Consider the following 16,997-nt stretch of genomic DNA (forward strand, 5'->3'; position numbering starts at 1 on the left):
TTTTTAGAGGTAAGGGACCAAATAGAACCCTCAACTTACCGATCAAAAACTAAATGAAAATTTTTTTTAAAATTTTAATTATGAATGTTTTAGCATGTTTCTAATTGCTTATAACTGCACAATCAATAAACTTTTGTATGCACATGAGTCATAATTACTTTTAAAAACTAAGAGATGAAAAAGCAATAACTAACCTGCAAATCTGGAAGCTTTCAAGCATGAAAATACTTGGAGGCTCTCCATTTTTTGTCTCCATGACAGCAACTCTTCCAAGACGCCACCTCTCCCCTTCCTCCCACATTGGCCTCAATTCCCTCCATTTCCTACTGCTGGCACCAAGAATCTCCCCACCTCTGTAATACTCATCAATCGGTAAAACCCCACTGACAGTCTTTGAAGCGCCATACCCTCCCATGACCCAAAAATCATCATCCACAACAAACCCTACACAGCCTGATCGAGCACTGGGCATCTCTTCCTCGAAAAACCACCTGTCCTTCTCAATATCATACCTGATAAAGAGACCACTTAAAAATTTCACATGACTAAGAGCATGATCAAACACAATAATATAATTCAACAAGACGATTTACAGTTTTATAGGACTCTAATCATTAAAAAATATCTCAAAGAACAGATTTCATTTGTATTTTCTTGACATGATACTCAAGGTATACCCAGAGTAATGTCTACCAAACAATTAATTTTTCTATCTTTTGAGTTCAATAAAAGACGTTCCTTTCCTATGGGTAGGAACTACAAATAGGTGTTACCACAACTATTATTTTGCTGAGGTTAGTCCCACGTCAATATGCACAGAATTTAAAAGCAAATGATAGAATCTTTCCTTTTAACACAATTTTCCAGGAAGGCAAATGCAAGTGACAGATAGCGATGGGAAGTTACAATATGGCAGTGCCACTTTCTTTCAGGAAAGTTTTGTGCAAAATGGCAGGTATAAGGAGATAATATATATATATGTATGTGTGTGTGTGTATTTTAATCATCTCCAAGAAATTAACCTACATCTGTTTATCCAAATTCAAAGGCAAACAATGGGGAAGGAAAATGTGCGCAATGTGTAGAGATTGGAGGTTAGAGCATGGCAGTGCCACTTCATTTCAAGAAAATCTTAATTAGGAGTTGAGATATATTTATATATAGTAATCTTCTCTCAAATATAAACTTTTGTACATCCAAACTCTAGAAAGATATGTCAGAGTAGAATGTAAAATATTCTGTTGAGTCATTTTACAGAAGAATGCCACCAGACTTTGTCAACTGCATCGACTGAGTAAATACCAGAACGTCCCTTCCATGGGAGCATTAGGTAGATAATAATACCAGCATTTTTTCTAGAGTCTCTCCAATCCGTCAAGTTCATTATCATTCAGTGTTTGAAGTTAAACAACAACATCTGCGCATTGTCATTTAAGTAAAGTAACTTATTTTTTTACTTTTTGAAAGAAATGCATCATATACAACCTAGGTTGCATAGGTATGTGTACCCATACTCCTGGGATGCGTACCAACATATCCCAGTACCAGGTACACATATACCAAGTACCAGGTACACCAGGTACACATATCAGGGTACTCAGTGGAGTGCATAATTGCAAAGGACCTTGATTAAGATTTCTATTTTTTATTTCACCTTTTTATCAGCTTGTTTATCAAGCTTAATTCATCAGTTTGAAACTTTGATACAATACTGATTAATAATAGACTATATTATTGTTCAATTCAGATGTTTATCAACTATATTATTGTTCAAATCAGAAGTTATGATAAACTTTGATACCCAAATACCCCGTCCCCGTGCAACATTGTATACAACTGTTAATTGTGTTCAAGCGTTAAGTTATAGTGGTTACCAAGACATACCAAATCAAAGTTAGTATCCTTTAAAAAATAAACTTAAGCACCTATTGATTATGTAATGATCCTGCTGTACCTTTCCGCTGATGAAACCCTGCTTCCCCCAGCACTGAACTGAGCATGACGGGACCCTCCACCGGCCACCAGAATTGTGTTCTTGTTATAAACTCCACAGGCAAAACTGCCCCTAGCATTTATCATGCTAGACCGCCGCTCCCAGTGGCAGCGCACCAGGTCATAGCGGTACACTGCCCGAGATGCTACTGGCCGATCCATGGGGAAGCTCCGTGCGTCAAAGAGGGAACCACCAATAATATACAGGTAACTGCCTACTGCTACAGACACGAAATTTGTGAGTCCATACCTGCAGAAAATTATAGAATTATGTTACTCGAGTATAGAATAATGTTTTCTTCTAATTAAAACTCAAAATTCATAAATCTACAGAGGACTTATGACCTCTAATATCTATAATTGAGAAAAAAGACAGAGAAAATTTGTGACAGATATATCATTTATGTTTCAAATGATCTAATATCTGTAATTTAATAAATGAATCAGAAGTCTTTCTTCCAAAATTATTTTTCTCATTTACAGACTTGTTGGTCTGACTTTTTGTGTAGTAGAAGTTTTCTGTTAAATCATAGAAAAGTCAAATGTTTTATTCCTAAGTGTAGCATAGGGTTTTGGATAAATCATCCATAAGAAATAATCATCATGTAAACCCTATATCATCTCTATTCATAAATTGTCGGGCGCGAAATTTTGAATTTTTCAAAAGAGACGAATATGCTGACATATTCCTTTTCCTTTCTGCCCGGGTTACCTTTTCTTCCTATTTGTCCCAACCGTCAGATCCGACTAGATCTACCGTTGTCGTTACCTCGCTATGACAAGTTGCATGCTTGTTAAGTATGGCGAGGTAACGAGTGTTGAGTATTTTTTTTAAGAGGCGGGACCGTAAAGTGAAGATACGGCGATCGGAGATTTGCTTATTAAATGATTTATTGTGCAGGTACACTTTGCAAGTTACCGTCCAAAAAGGATAGGGACCCACTAGAATATCTGACATCAGAGCTGGAATGATGGTTTTTCCGGACGTTCCGCCACCTCGCTATCGGAAAAATCAGGCACTTCGCCGTTAGCGAGTTAGCGAGGCCACGTGAAAATCTAAAGATGATGACATTGCATCTTGCTTATATCATAATTACACCAGGTGGCATGACCAGTCATAAATACCGTTGTCAGAATCAGTTTTAATTAACAAAAGTGATTACTGGGTAACCCTTGCATTTTCCGGCACGGAATCCTTTTAAGTGCCGGAGCTCGCTACCTCGCTATCGGAAAATTCAGGTGCTTCACCGTTAGCGAGTTAGCGAGGCCCCGTAAAATGGTAAAAGATCGGCAAGATCTTTGGTGACGTGGAATGATAAATGACTATAGTAAATTTGGACATGTGCCAACTATGCAGAGATCCGATTCTCATTAATGCCTATCTGACTGAATGTACAAAAAATCCTGAACGTCAGCTTGAAGTGGATCAACGGAGCTCGCTACCTCGCTATGACAAGTTGCATGCTTGTTAAGCCATGCGACATAGCAAATATAAATTAGGAGATCTTGTGTTTCTTCTTCACCTTTGATTTGGTAAGTGATCAACGGCTGTCGTCTCCTCGCTATGAAGAGTTGCAAGGGAGATAATTATAGCGACATAGCGAGTTGGCCCCGCCGCCTTCCCTCTTAAGAAGCCCTGTAGCATATCTTTCGATCATTTCCGGATCAGATCAACGATTGTCGCCGCTTCGCTATGGCAAGGTGCCCGTTCTTTATGCATAACGAAGTAGCGATGTGCTGACACGTGTTCTCAGTCGTCAGTGGGTCCAAATATAAGCGCCATCAAAGAAAGAATTCTGTACGTGGCAAGTTCTCATTGGGTAAAATAACTGACATGGCAAATACAACTCCTAGTTGTTCTCTCTGCACCACATGATCGTAGGATCTTTGAAGATCGACGACGCAATTTTAAATGAAAAATGTAGTGCCACTCTCTGTATTAATTAGACAAGAAAGCTTTGTCCGTAAGGAAAAACAGAGTATAATACAGAGAGATTTCATTAGTTTCATCTCACGCGAGCAAAGATTTGGAGCCATTCTTGTGCAGAAGCCATTACTGAAAGAAAAGCGTGCCAAGGTCTGATAAAAAATTGTCAAGTTGTCTGTTCGCAGAAAATTTGCAGGAATACAGAGGAAAACAGAGACAAAATTCAAGTAAGTAATACTACCATAATCTTCGTAAGTTTTTAAGTTCTAAAAAAATAGCCCAAGATGCCTCCGAAGAAGGGATTTTCAGATGCAATAAACTACTTGGATAGAAATGTCCATGATGATTTGCTTGAGTTGCTTCCTGAGTCTACTGTAGAAACAGTGCAAGTTAAGAGGTTGACCTCACTGAACCCTAGGCTAAGGATAGCTGATGGATTGTATGATAAGGGTAATTGGGTTCAGGATGCTCAAACTTCTCAAACTGGTTTGAGTTTATTTAAAAAATGGTTTGCAGAAAGGAAGTTATATGCCCCTCATGCCAATATATGGAATTTTGATCTTGGAAAGCTTGTTGTCCCCAGTGTGTTTATGGATTTTGACCTGCTTGAAGCTATAGCGAAAAATTATGACCAAGCCACTAAGATAGTGAGAAGAATGGATGGTGAGGCTTTAGTTACCATCAGTCCCGAGGAGATTAGGAAGGTTTTCAGTCTAGGACCTCTCACTATGTATCATGTGCCCATTAATTTGATAGAGTTAGAAAAAGAATATATGTCCAAAAGGGATGTAGTTAGATCAGGTGCACTGAAAGCCCACATAAGCCGGATTGGAGGCCTCCCAACCATAACATCGTCTTCTAAAGAACCATTCAAGAAATCATGCTTTAATGCCAGGGCAGTAGAGATATATAGGACCCTGTGCAAAGTCTTCGGAGAGGGCGAAGAAGATTTTATTCCGGTGAACTTCATGTATATGATCACCCAAATCTCCTCTTTTGGTGTGGAAATAATTTTTGATTTTGCATCTTACTTGGCTAATGAGATTCACCAAGGATTGGTGGGGATTGCAAAGGGCAAGGTGGAAAAGGTTTGGGGTCAGTACTCCCTATTGATGCATATGTTTCTTTTTAAAGGGGCCACTTATTTTGGTAAAGAAATGGTTTTAAATAGGGAACAAGAGGGGAAGGCCAGTCCAATTATGGAGTGCAGACATGACTTGGGAAGCAGAAAATGCTAGCTTTGTTAGATTTGATAGGCACTTTGCCTCCAAACTAAGATGCCTCATATTGAGTGATAATCCCAAAATTCCTAAGGCACTAATGCATCTTGTTAGGCCTATGGACAAACCCCATAGTCTAAAAGTTTCACATAATTGGGGAGATATTATCCCATATTCAGTCTCTACTGTCATTAGGGTCTATGGATTCAAAGGAACACCCCATGTACTACCCTATCAAGTACCTTTAAAGGTAGGGATAGCTGAATTTTTGTGGCAGTTGGGAGGAGTGGAGGAGGCCTTTTTGCACAAAAGGGGAACAGGATCAATTTTTCCTACTTGCACTATAGCCCACCAATTTGTGATAGCTAAAGAAGGGTGGATCTTTCTCCACAAAATTTTGGATCAATATAAGATGGCAGTGTCTCATGCTCGTTTTTGTGATACAGAAGGTTTCTTTAACTCTGCCCTTAGACTTAGAATCAAGCTTCGTCCAGTTCAGCATGAATTCTATTTTCCTGAAGATATAATAAGAAATGAATATTCTCTCCATGAGCAAGAAATAAAGAAAGAAAAATGGAGAGTCTATTCAAAAGTTTTGGAGTTTATTAATTGTTTTGACAAAGATTACAGTCCTCTTAGTAATGCTGCAACCAATGCAGATAAGATAAATAAGCTCATGAGTACTTTCTCTGAGATAATGGAAGTAATGAATGAGAAGAAACAGCATTTTATTGATTCTTTTCCAAACAAAGCCAGAGAGGTTATGAGAAAATTGGGTTTCACTCCCAACATTGGAATGGGTCCACTGGTGGTACGAAAGAAGACAAGATACACTATCGTTCGGCAGCAGATACCTATTGTACACAAAGAAAAACAGGTAGTTGAAACTACCAGTACTGTCCTAGAAGAAAGACCCCCTGAACCTTCTCCCAAAAGAAGAAAAATAATAAGGGAAGAAGAATCCCCTGATGAAGGTTACTCACCTTCTCAAACTCCAATGAGAATTGAGGAAGAGCAGCTCACCAATGAGCAATTTGAACAAATGGGGTCACAAGGAGAAATTTTTGTTACACAAGCAGAAATTGATGAAGGGAACCCCCAGGAACCTCCTGTGCCAAGTTTTGAATTAACTATAGCAGATTTCAGAGGAAGGGAATTGGACCCTGTTTTGGAACAAGCCAGTCAGCATTTTTTGTCTAATAACAGTTTTGTAAGATCTAGGGCTTTCCATCAGTTTGCATGGAGGGTAAACATGCACATTTTTGAGCAAAGGTGTAAGAATATGAAAACAGAACATCCAGAAATGGATGAGGCCTCCATTCAAAATCAAATAAAGGAACAAATGATGCAAGAGTTCCAAAATATAACCCCTGATGAGGGTAGACAGATGGTAAAAAATGCAAATGTTTTATTATTGCCCAATTGGGATATTGCTGATGCATTAATTTTTAATTCTGTATCAAATAATTTAGGACTACAGGATCCAAATAAAGAGGAATTCTTGGGTACAGCATTCAGCAATGATCAAGCTGCCCTTGTTATGTGGTCCCTAAGAAGAGGATCCAGGACTACTTCATCACAGCCTGATGATTCAGGACTAACAGGGAGTATCATTGTAAGGAGAGTTGCTGATACTTCAAATGTACAGGCAGCCCACATGAATGTGGATTATTCTAAATTTGCCTTGGCCACTGCAGAAAGAGAAGAGAAGGAAATGATTGATATGCACAGTAAATATGAAATAGTGGTGGATGCTTATAATCAAGAGGTAAAAAGGAGAATTGAGCTGAAAAACAGGGTATCTCAATTGGAGAAGATACTTGGAAAAAGGAAAGTGGGAGAATCCAGTACACTGAGGATTGCATATCCTCCACAATCATCTGTGGGATTAACCCCTATCATTGAAATACCTGACACCCCTGAAAGACCCCAATTCTATACTGCAGAGGAATTTGAAGCAGAAAAAACCAAATTACATGAGTGGCAGATAGAATTTAGAAATCAGCAGGAAGAAAAATGGAAGCAGGGTGTGACATATTTGAGGGATAAAATACAATGGTCGACTTTTTATGATCAGTTGACAAGGATTGTAACCCTCATGGATGAGTTGAATAAAGAAAAGGATGGACTAGATTCTCTTGCACAGAAATGGAGACAGAGAAATAATGATGTTACAATTATATGTATATCTGCAATCCAAATACCTTATCATCAGGTTGAAAAGATTTTTGATTTATTGAATAAGTTAGAAAATTTTGAAAATGAAAGAGATTCTTTATAGAGAAGATTAATACTCTGTTTTTCAAAATATCTTGCTGAAAAATTCACCCTATTTCCTTGTGCTTTAGAATCTGTTGATACAGTAAAGGAAAAAGAAAAATGGAAAAAGGAAATGGATGAATTATTCGATAACAGAATAATAAACATCATCAGTGAGACTGGCCATTGGTTTTGGGTAAAGACAAACGAGGAGCTGGTAAAAGTACAATTGTATTATACTGCTATGATAAAAGAATTTGATGATTTAGAGGAAAATGCAAATTCTTTAATAAAGATACAAAGAGAAACTCTAAGTTTTGATTGGCTAGATGATGATACTTTTAATGAGTGGAAAAATCAGTTTAGTGAACAGATGTCAGGAGACAATGAGGAAGAAGATGCAAAAGTAATAGTTACCCTTGTAATCAGCAATGATGACATGGAATTTCCCAGGTTAAAGTGAGTTTGCAGGTAACAGAAGATGATACATCACTTACAGACCTCATGGGTATGTACTCCGAAAGTGAAGAATGACTGCAAGGTCAGATCGTGCTCTTGTCTCAACAATTCAGAAGCATAACAGAAAGGGACCCGCCAAGAAATGTTGTTAATCTTTCTGTTATTTTGTTTTTGTCTTTCTTTTGAAAGGACACCTGTCACCTTCTTTAGCCTGAAGCTTGTTGCATCTCACACTATTTAAGTGAGATCCCAAGGCTAAAGAATGGTCCGAATTCTGTTTTTACTAAGTATTGTGCTTAGTCCTGTTTTTGGTCCAAATATTTGGAAAGCAAGTTTGTAGTATACTTTTCTGTCAAAATTTCTGAGAATACATGAATGTAGAAAGAACTGTGCTTCTTTTATGAAGGTCTTTCTGGGTCTATTGTAAAGGATATACCATTTTCAAAGGAAATGAATACAAATTATGAACTGTCCCCATATCAGTTCTTTCTGAATTGTGTCTCCTTTTAAATACTTAGCTACCTTGATGTTGTGTGAGTAAAAGCTTATGCAATTGATTGCAATCTAGTAGGGTTGTACATCCATTTGTTATTGTTGTTAATTCAAGGGATTAAATAAGGACTCTGATGAATGTGATGAGATTACTTAGGTATTGAAAAGGATTTTTGAATGATAAATTCTGATAAGAATTGCTGATAAGAATTTGTTGCAAAGCAATAAATTAGATCTAAGAATTTACTATAGACTCTGAACCCCAATGGATTAGGCACTAATCGAAAGTTATTTCAGCCAAAAGAGAAGTATATTATGACTGGTTTTTTCAAAATACATCATAAAATCAAATTTTACTTTTATTTCCTGTAAGATATTCAAAGTTGGCCAGCACTTGCCTGCATGGAATGTTTTAGCCTCATTTAGCCATTGCTGTTGAAAACATCTACAGATCTATAGAAGATTTCTTGGCCATATCTATTCAAGGGATGTGTTTACCAATTTGGTAAGAGTTATGTATATGTTTGAGGATTTAGAAATGAGAACAAAAATGAAACTAAGAATAATTCTCATATAATTGTTCAATTTTTGAACCATCCCCGGGTATACTCGCCCTGGTTTTTACAGAGCCAAAAGAGTAGAAAACCGTCTGAAGTTTTGTTGAAGTTGGGTCCTAGTACTTTGCATAGGCAAGTGACAATGAGAATTGGCTATTCTTTAGGTTGTGTATGTACTAATATCTAGGTATTAAGCCTTTTGTCGCTTAGTAGTTTTAGCACTGTTTTAACATTTTCAAACACCAACAAGACTAACGCTTCCTTATATCGGAAATCAAAATTCTCAGGGTCTAGCAAGGTTACAGAACAATGATTTCTTTTTGTCATAAAAGGAGACCTAGGCAAGCAATGACATCATTATTTTGTATAGTACAGGGAAAAGAGTTTCACACTAGTCGCATAATTCACTACACGCCTCAACTTCACGCCTTAAAATCATGCGCCTGATGGCATAAGGAAAAAAGTTTCTGTGGTCTGTAACTACGACAATTTCAACAATGTTTCTCAGCAACTACTTCTTCCAGTCCTAATTGAGCTAATTGTGCAATCTTAATATCTGTATTTCCTCATCATAATAATTAATCATGGAGTTTGAAGCAAAACCATAATACAAACAAAGCACGCAGCTTTTTCGAAAACTTTTGACATGTAAAACCCTCAAATTCATAGACTAATTACGAATTCTCCAAGTAAAAAAATTCGGTTCGATGCAAATTCCATGAGAAAGGGCAGGTGATACCTGTAAGGATCACATGGCATGGGCGGAATGAGCCTCCAGGCACCCGTCTGCGGATCGAAAATTTCGCCTGCCGTTAGAGACGGGTCGTCCCTGAATAGGCACAGGAATTCCTCCAGTTTCCCCCATTTGTGGCGCAGATCGAAGAGAAACTGTGAATAGAAAGTAGCTCTCCAGGCCTTGGAGACGGACTTCAAAGGCCCGTGCAGTGGCAGCGGCACGCAGGCTAAACAGAGACAGGCCAGGTCGTTTGGAAGGCCCGGGATTATGGTATATTCGGCAAGATTTTTCTCACAAGAACCCGCCCTTAAAAGCATTGTAAAATCGAGAATACTACTTCTTGTTTTCTAGTAAAATTCTTTTCTTCTGCTTTCAGCTGTTATTGTGCTACAGAATTAAGCTTGATGGCATCATTTGCATGCGGCTTTAGTGCAACACAAGTTACTGGTCATTGAGAGAAGTCGGGGGTTTGATTCCCTGAAAGCTTATCACAGGAAAGACACTTGGAGCCGGTCTGTTGGGTTTTGTCTGACGTTTTATATTATCAGCCATTTCCGACTGCAGTCTCTCTGACTTACGGGGACCCATTTAACTTGCGGAGTGGGTTTTCCGTCCCCTAAAACGATTGTAGTTTCCAAATGAAATAAACAAAAATTAATGATCTCTGTACGACCAACCATAAGGGATCAAAGGACCTTAGCACACTAACAGCAAGGTCCTATGTAGCTGTTAGTATTATTCTCTATTTTATAAGTATTTTGGAGAGTTATGGTCCTATGGAATTGTTAATATTGTTGTTATTGTTAACTATTTTAACTTCATGTTTCCATGTGTTGTTTAAGTGTATTTCTCCATAAATTTAAGTACTTATATGTTACCATGTAAATTTAAATTTATGAGAAAAGGATGAGAAAAGGATCATATAGAATTTTTTCTTATTATTGTGGAGCAGCTATTATTTAGGAATAAAAAAAAAGCTTTGAAGAAAATGGGGGCTTAAAATAAGCAGCCAAGTGTCTTCACAAATCTCTTTCCCCCTTTAATTTGTTAAAAAAAAAAAACTTTATTTATTTTCTCTCTAAAGTTTATGTGAAAAAATAATATTAAAATGTATATTTAAAAAAAGCATACCAATTGCATGGGTTACTAACTCCAAAAATTATTCCTAAAAATTCTTAGTAATGACTACTAGCCAAAATAAGCTAAGTAGCTACATAGCGTCTGTTGAAAATAATTGTTCAATTGTATATTGTCTTTGATGTTACACAAAATGTCAAGTCTTTACTAATCAGTGTCTGTCGAGCTCACTCGGGCGATGAACACAGTTTCTAATATCTATCGAGCATTCCAAAGTAAACCAAGTTTAGAGATAGTATATGTCAAGCTTCACTCAGGCAGCCAAGGAAGTTTGCAAGAAGATGGTGTCTACCGAGCTTCACTCGAGCATCAAAGAAAAGTTGGCATGGAGCCAGTGTTAACCAAGCTCACTCGGTTACCCAAAGAATTTAGTTCAAGATGTAGTGTTAACTGAGTTCACGTGGTTAACAAAGAAGAGAATCTTTTTTGAGTTAGTGTTGACCAAGCTAGGTCGGCTAACGAAGGATTTTCTTGAATCAGCATATTTAGTTTGATGAATTTATTTGTTAAGTCTAACCAACTTAAGGGATGGATATTGAATATTTGTAAGTGTATTTAAGTTGACTTGACAAGGCAAAAGATATAAGGTCAAGTCGTGGGATTGAAGAAGAGAAGCATGGGATTGAAAAGATAAACCAAGGAAGCAAATTGGAAGGATAGCAGAGTATCCTGAGTTGACTGAGCTACAAAGTTTTATTCGATCAAGGAGGATCAAGTATCCAAGCCAGAACAGAGGTCTAAAATCAGTAATATAGTTGCATCAACAATTAGATCATATCATTGTTATTCTCTAATAATTGTAGTAGTGTATCAAATCTCTTAACAGAGTTAACAACTATTTGCGAAATCCTCTAACAAGGTAGCATTTCTAGATTGAAGTGTCTAAAGACCTCTAACAATGTCACACCTAATAGGGTGATTAAATCCTTTAATAGGGTCACACCTAACAGTGTGTTTTGTAACCTTTAACAGGGTTGGCTCCTAATATGGCTCACTTCAAAAGAGTGAAAAATAATAACTAGTTGCAATTGGTGGTTTTTCCCAAATTGGGTTTCCACGTTAAATCTTGGTGTCATATGTGTTCATGTTATTTGTTTTCTATTACTGCAACTAAGTTAATTGTGATTAATAATATTAAACATCTTAAGAAGCATTTATTTCAGTAATTATCGAGTAGCAGTAATTCCTAGTGTTTGACAAGTTATTCAGTGCTAACCAAGTTATAGCAGTATTTTCAGTTTTTGCAGAGTTTGGTTTTGATTTGTATTGACATCTGAGGGATCTAGGATTTATTTTTGTGGTAATTGATTCACCCCTCCCCTCTCAGTTACTCCTTTTATATTTCCAACAATTGGTATTAGAGTTTTTGGTGCTTGCAGAGAAGGTTTCAAGGACCTAACCTAAAGATTGAGATGTCTTACAGAAGGGAGATCCCTAAGCTGAACAAAGATAACTTCAAGGCATGGCAGGAACTAATGAGATTACATTTGCAAACCATTGGAGACTCGGGCCCAAAGTACTTAGACACCCAGTATGTGGCACCTACTAAAACTATGACTATTGAAGAAATTACTAGAAAAGGAGAATCATAATATCATGATGATTGATATTACTTCAACTCTCAACTATGTTGAATTCGATGAAGTTAAAGATTGTGATACTGCTCATGAGATGTGGATCAAGCTAAAAGTCATCTATCAAGGAGATGATAATGTCAAGAGAGTAAAGGAAAAAAGTCTCAGAGGTCAATTTGATCAAATGAGGATGAAAGAAGATGAGAACATTGTAAAATGCAGTGAAAGGATAAAAGCTAGTGTGTGTGCAATCAGAGCCTCAGGAGGAATGATTGAAGATGAGACAGTGGTAAGCAAGATTCTCAGAACACTTCTTCCTATATATGCATTAGAGTGTCAGCAATTCAAGAGATGAGATGCAATCCCAAGAATGATATAACATTGGATGCAGTAGTGGGAAGATTGACAATGTTTGAGTTAGATAACTATGGCAATTGTGTTCCTAACACTAGCAACCTTGAGTCTACATTTCAAGCCAAGCTATCACTCAAGAAGAAAGTTGAAAAATTTAAAAGATAATCTAATAGTGAGGATGAAGATGGTTATGATGAAGATCTTGAAGTCATTGAAGCATTACTTGCAAGAAGATTTCCCACGGGAAAAGGGAAGTACAAAGGTAAAATTCCTTTAATCTTCTTTTCTTGTGAAGAAGTTGGTCACATTGTTGCAAGGTGTCCAAATAGAGAACTTCAAAAACTACAAGGACTACAAGGACAAAGGGAAGAAGTCTTGTTACATTACTAAAAATTCTGAAAGTAGTAAAGAAGAAGATGAAATGGTCAACATTGTTGTTAAGAATGAATTAGATGATGAGAATGATAAAATGGCACTTATCTCACATATTAGTAAGAATGATACATGGATTATTGATAGTGATTGTTCTCACTATATGATTGGTGACAAATCTAAATTTAAGAATTTGGTACACTATGATGGTGGAAGTGTTAGATTTGGCAATGATGAGCCATGTTATGTGAAAGGTAAAGGTTGTATTGCACTAACCAATGACCTCAAATGTGATAATGCTTATTAGGTTGAAAGACTGAAGCATAATCTACTTACTGTGGCTCAATTGAATAACATTGGATTCAAGGTAGAATTCATGCATGGAAAGGCCAATTTGCTAGATGGAAAAGGAAATTTGGTTGGGACTAGCAAGCAAACAAAAGGTAATCTATTCTACCTAGATCTTAATGGAAGTTCATGTTTCATTGCTCAAGTAAAAGAAAGTTGGTTATGGCATAAGAGGTTATGTCATGTGAATTTTAATAACCTGGTAAACATGAGCAAGAACAAAAGGGTTAGAGGCATTCCGAGCCTGAAAAAAACCTAACATGGGTATGTACAAGAATTGTCAAATTGGTAACATGGGCAAGACAAGTTTTAAAAGCAAAAACTATCATTCTAAAGAAGTGTTGGAGCTAGTCCATACAGACCTTTGTGGACCCATTAGCACAGAAAGCTACACAAGAGATAACTACTTTATTTTATTTGTTGATGATTGTTATGTACCTAAAGGATAAATCAGAATCTTTTCAAAAGTTCAAATGGTAACTGGCTAGAGTGGAGAAAGAAATAGGGAAGAAACAAAAATGTTTGAGATTAGACAAAGGAGGAGAATTTATTTATAATGAATTCAATGAATTTTGCAATGAAAGAGGAATCAAAAGACAAGTGTCTACACCTGGCACACATCAACAGAATGACATTGTTGAAAGAAGGGATAGATCAATCATGAATTGTGCAAGGACCCTTATGATAGAAAAGAATGTTGCTATCAAATACTAGAAGGAAGCAATCATCACAACAATTCATACACTGAACTAAGTTCAATTGATGAAGGATTCAAATCAAACACCTTTTGAATTATGGTATGGCTATAAACCTAATGTGTGTTACTTCAAAGTATTTGGCAATAAATGTTATATTATGAATGAGTCTATAAAAGAAAAAATTGATGTCAAAAGTGATGAAGGAATATTTTTGAGATATTCCAATAAGAGTAGAGCATATAAATGTATGAATCTATCTACCCATAAAGTTATAGAAAGTGCACATGTGAAGAGTGATGAGTTTGCATAAAAGAGTGAAGAACAAAGTAGTAAGGAACTTGAAGACTACATAAACTTTGTTTACTATGAGCCTAATACTATTCCTAATGTTCAAGCAAGTGGGAATCAACAACCTTCACCACTTGAGTCCCCAAAATCTCTAGTTCGACCCAAGTTGCAGAAAGTGCAACTCGAGTCATCAAAATGTTAGTATGTGTATATGAGCAATGTTAGTATGCTAATAGAAATCAAATTTAAATAAAGCTTCTACAAACTAAACAAAATTCATAAACTTCAAGATAGACTAAGATGAGCTCTCAATTGAAAATATGAGCCATTAATGGGCTCTCTCAATGAGAAGCTCTCTTGTTGAGTGGCTTTATCTAAATGGATAGGATGTATGCTCAATATGCTTCCAAAGGCTTCAATGGATGATTGTGGATTTTTGGTGTGGATAGATGGCTTTAGTATGGATTTGGCTCTCAAAATAACATTATAACTTTACTTCATGGATTGTCTTATTTTGCAAAGGGGAAGGATCCAATCTATAGGCAAGAGGCTTGAGGGATTGAGGGCTAAGATGCAAGGATGGAAAAAAGCTCATGGAGGGCTTAGATTGCATGAGAGGAGAGCACATGGATTGTGCTTCCTTACAACCAATCAAGGAGTGACACATGTCACATGGTGAGAGGATGGAGGAAAGGGGAAGGATGAGTCAACAAAGGAGGCTCAAGGGATAAAATCTTCATAAAGACCCTTCATAAGTGCTTTGTAAGAACATTTATGACTTTGTGGGCTTTATAAAGTTTTGTGGTTGAAGATATTTGTGAGAGATAACATGAAATTCGAATTTGAGGGTTTAGGGAGGTTTTAAGCTTGCTTAGGGTTGTAAAAATGATTAGAGGAAGGGTTAGAGATGGCTTAGGACTAGGCAAGTGGATGGCAAGTGGATTGCAATTAATGAGGGTGGGTGAAGGAGGAGATATTTGTTAACTTTGCCTTGAGTTAGCAAGTCTTAACCCATGTTTAGGGAATGTGACAAGGTTAGGAAGGGATTAGGATTAGGTTTAAAGGCATCTTCTAGAAGAGTCTAGACTTTGGATGAGGATAAAGACTTTTTAGAAGAATCTAGAACTTCCTAAGATAAGATTTTATGAAATAAATAAAGTTTTATTTATTTCAAGGGTTTGGGTTGAGGAGATATTTATTAAAATATTTTTAATAAACATGAGGATTAATATTTAATCTTGATTAAATATTTTGAGTTGGGATTAGGGGTAGGAAATGATGAGATTAGCCTTTAATCGAAATTAAAGAAGGATTAGAAGATTTTGGAAGAGGTTAGTGGTCTTAAGGAATTTGGCCAAGTTTTGGGCAAAAAATAAATTATTTATTTATTTTGGGATTTTTGGTCAATTTATTAATTAAATAATTAATAAATAAGGAAATAATGTTTGAATAAGATTTAAACATTTTTGGGAGGGATTCCTTAATTAAATATTTTTAATTAAGATAAAGGGATTTAATGGCATAAAAATTAATTAATTAATTAATTAAATAATTAATTAATTAATTAATGATGATGTCATCAGAAATTTTTCAGAAAATAAAAATACTTTATTTTCTAAAGGTTTTTAGGTGTCTACAACTATGAGCCTAATACAATTCCTAATGTTCAAGCAAGTGGGAATTGTTAGAGTAATTATTTGTTCTAACTTATTAATTAAATCACTTTGATTTAATTAATTAAGTTGCCTATTACTCTAGTTTTCTTAAGCTATCTTGTAGGTGCATATAATTAATATTTTATTAATTATATTGTGCAACCCTAGCTTTCTTAGGCTTTAGTTTCCCTTTTCGGGTTTCGTGATTCCTTTATAAGGATTCACCTCTTTGTATTTTATTCATTCACTTATTGGATTATATGAGATATTGCTCTTTGCATGTCCATAAGATGGATCTGGCTTTTTGGCCTCCTTGATTTGTCCTTGCCTCTGTTCTTTGCTTCATCCATGTGAAAGGTTTATGCATGCAAGTGTTCTTGGGAGATTGGTTTTTCACCTATTCTAACATGGTATCAGAGCAAGCTTGCTGCTCGTTGTTCGTGGTTTGTTGAAGCATTTCAGAAGTTGCATTTTTCAGAGGGTTTCAATTTTTAGAGTTATTTTGTATTGAATTTGGAGGGGTCATTTTTTCGATGCATTTTGAGCCCAAATGGACCTCACCGTTGGATTCGTAGCACCCAAAAACCCCTGTTTCCATATAAAATTTGTCCAATTTGGACACAGTTGAAATTTGATGCAAAAATTTGTTACCAGATTTGGGCACGCTTTCCAAAGAAAAGATTTATTTTTTTATTAAAAAAATAAATCATAAAATCAAAAGGCTTTATTAAAAAAAGGCTCATGAGTTTTTATTAAAAAAAAGTTTGCTTTTTTTGCAAAAATTCTTCAAAGTTTTTTGTTTTTTGTTTAAAAAAAACATTTTCAAAATCTTCCAAAAAAGGACGCTGCATCAGCAAAGTATGACAGAGAAGTGACATCAGCAAGGTACTGAAGCAGGTCTGACAGCCGCAGGTGCTGACGTCATCCAT

General features: G+C 36.2%; 1 protein-coding gene across 1 annotated transcript in view; it reads right to left on the bottom strand.

The window, feature by feature from the left end:
* Window positions 1-10,209, bottom strand: part of LOC149538553 (Galactose oxidase/kelch repeat superfamily protein) — a 52,204-nt gene extending 41,995 nt beyond the window's left edge. Inside the window, exons 1-3 of the mRNA XM_089799860.1 lie at window positions 9,646-10,209; window positions 1,955-2,242; window positions 195-512 (exon numbers count right to left, since the gene is read on the bottom strand). Coding sequence (XP_089655986.1) covers window positions 195-512; window positions 1,955-2,242; window positions 9,646-9,959 — 920 coding nt within the window. The 5' untranslated portion in view covers window positions 9,960-10,209. The remainder of the gene's footprint in view (window positions 1-194; window positions 513-1,954; window positions 2,243-9,645) is intronic.
* Between the last annotated feature and the right edge of the window lie 6,788 nt (window positions 10,210-16,997).

This window comes from Cupressus sempervirens, chromosome 9 (genome assembly GCF_028749045.1).
Source record: "Cupressus sempervirens isolate cs-2001-9-10 chromosome 9, ASM2874904v1, whole genome shotgun sequence".
In the NCBI taxonomy this organism is placed as follows: Eukaryota; Viridiplantae; Streptophyta; class Pinopsida; order Cupressales; family Cupressaceae; genus Cupressus; species Cupressus sempervirens.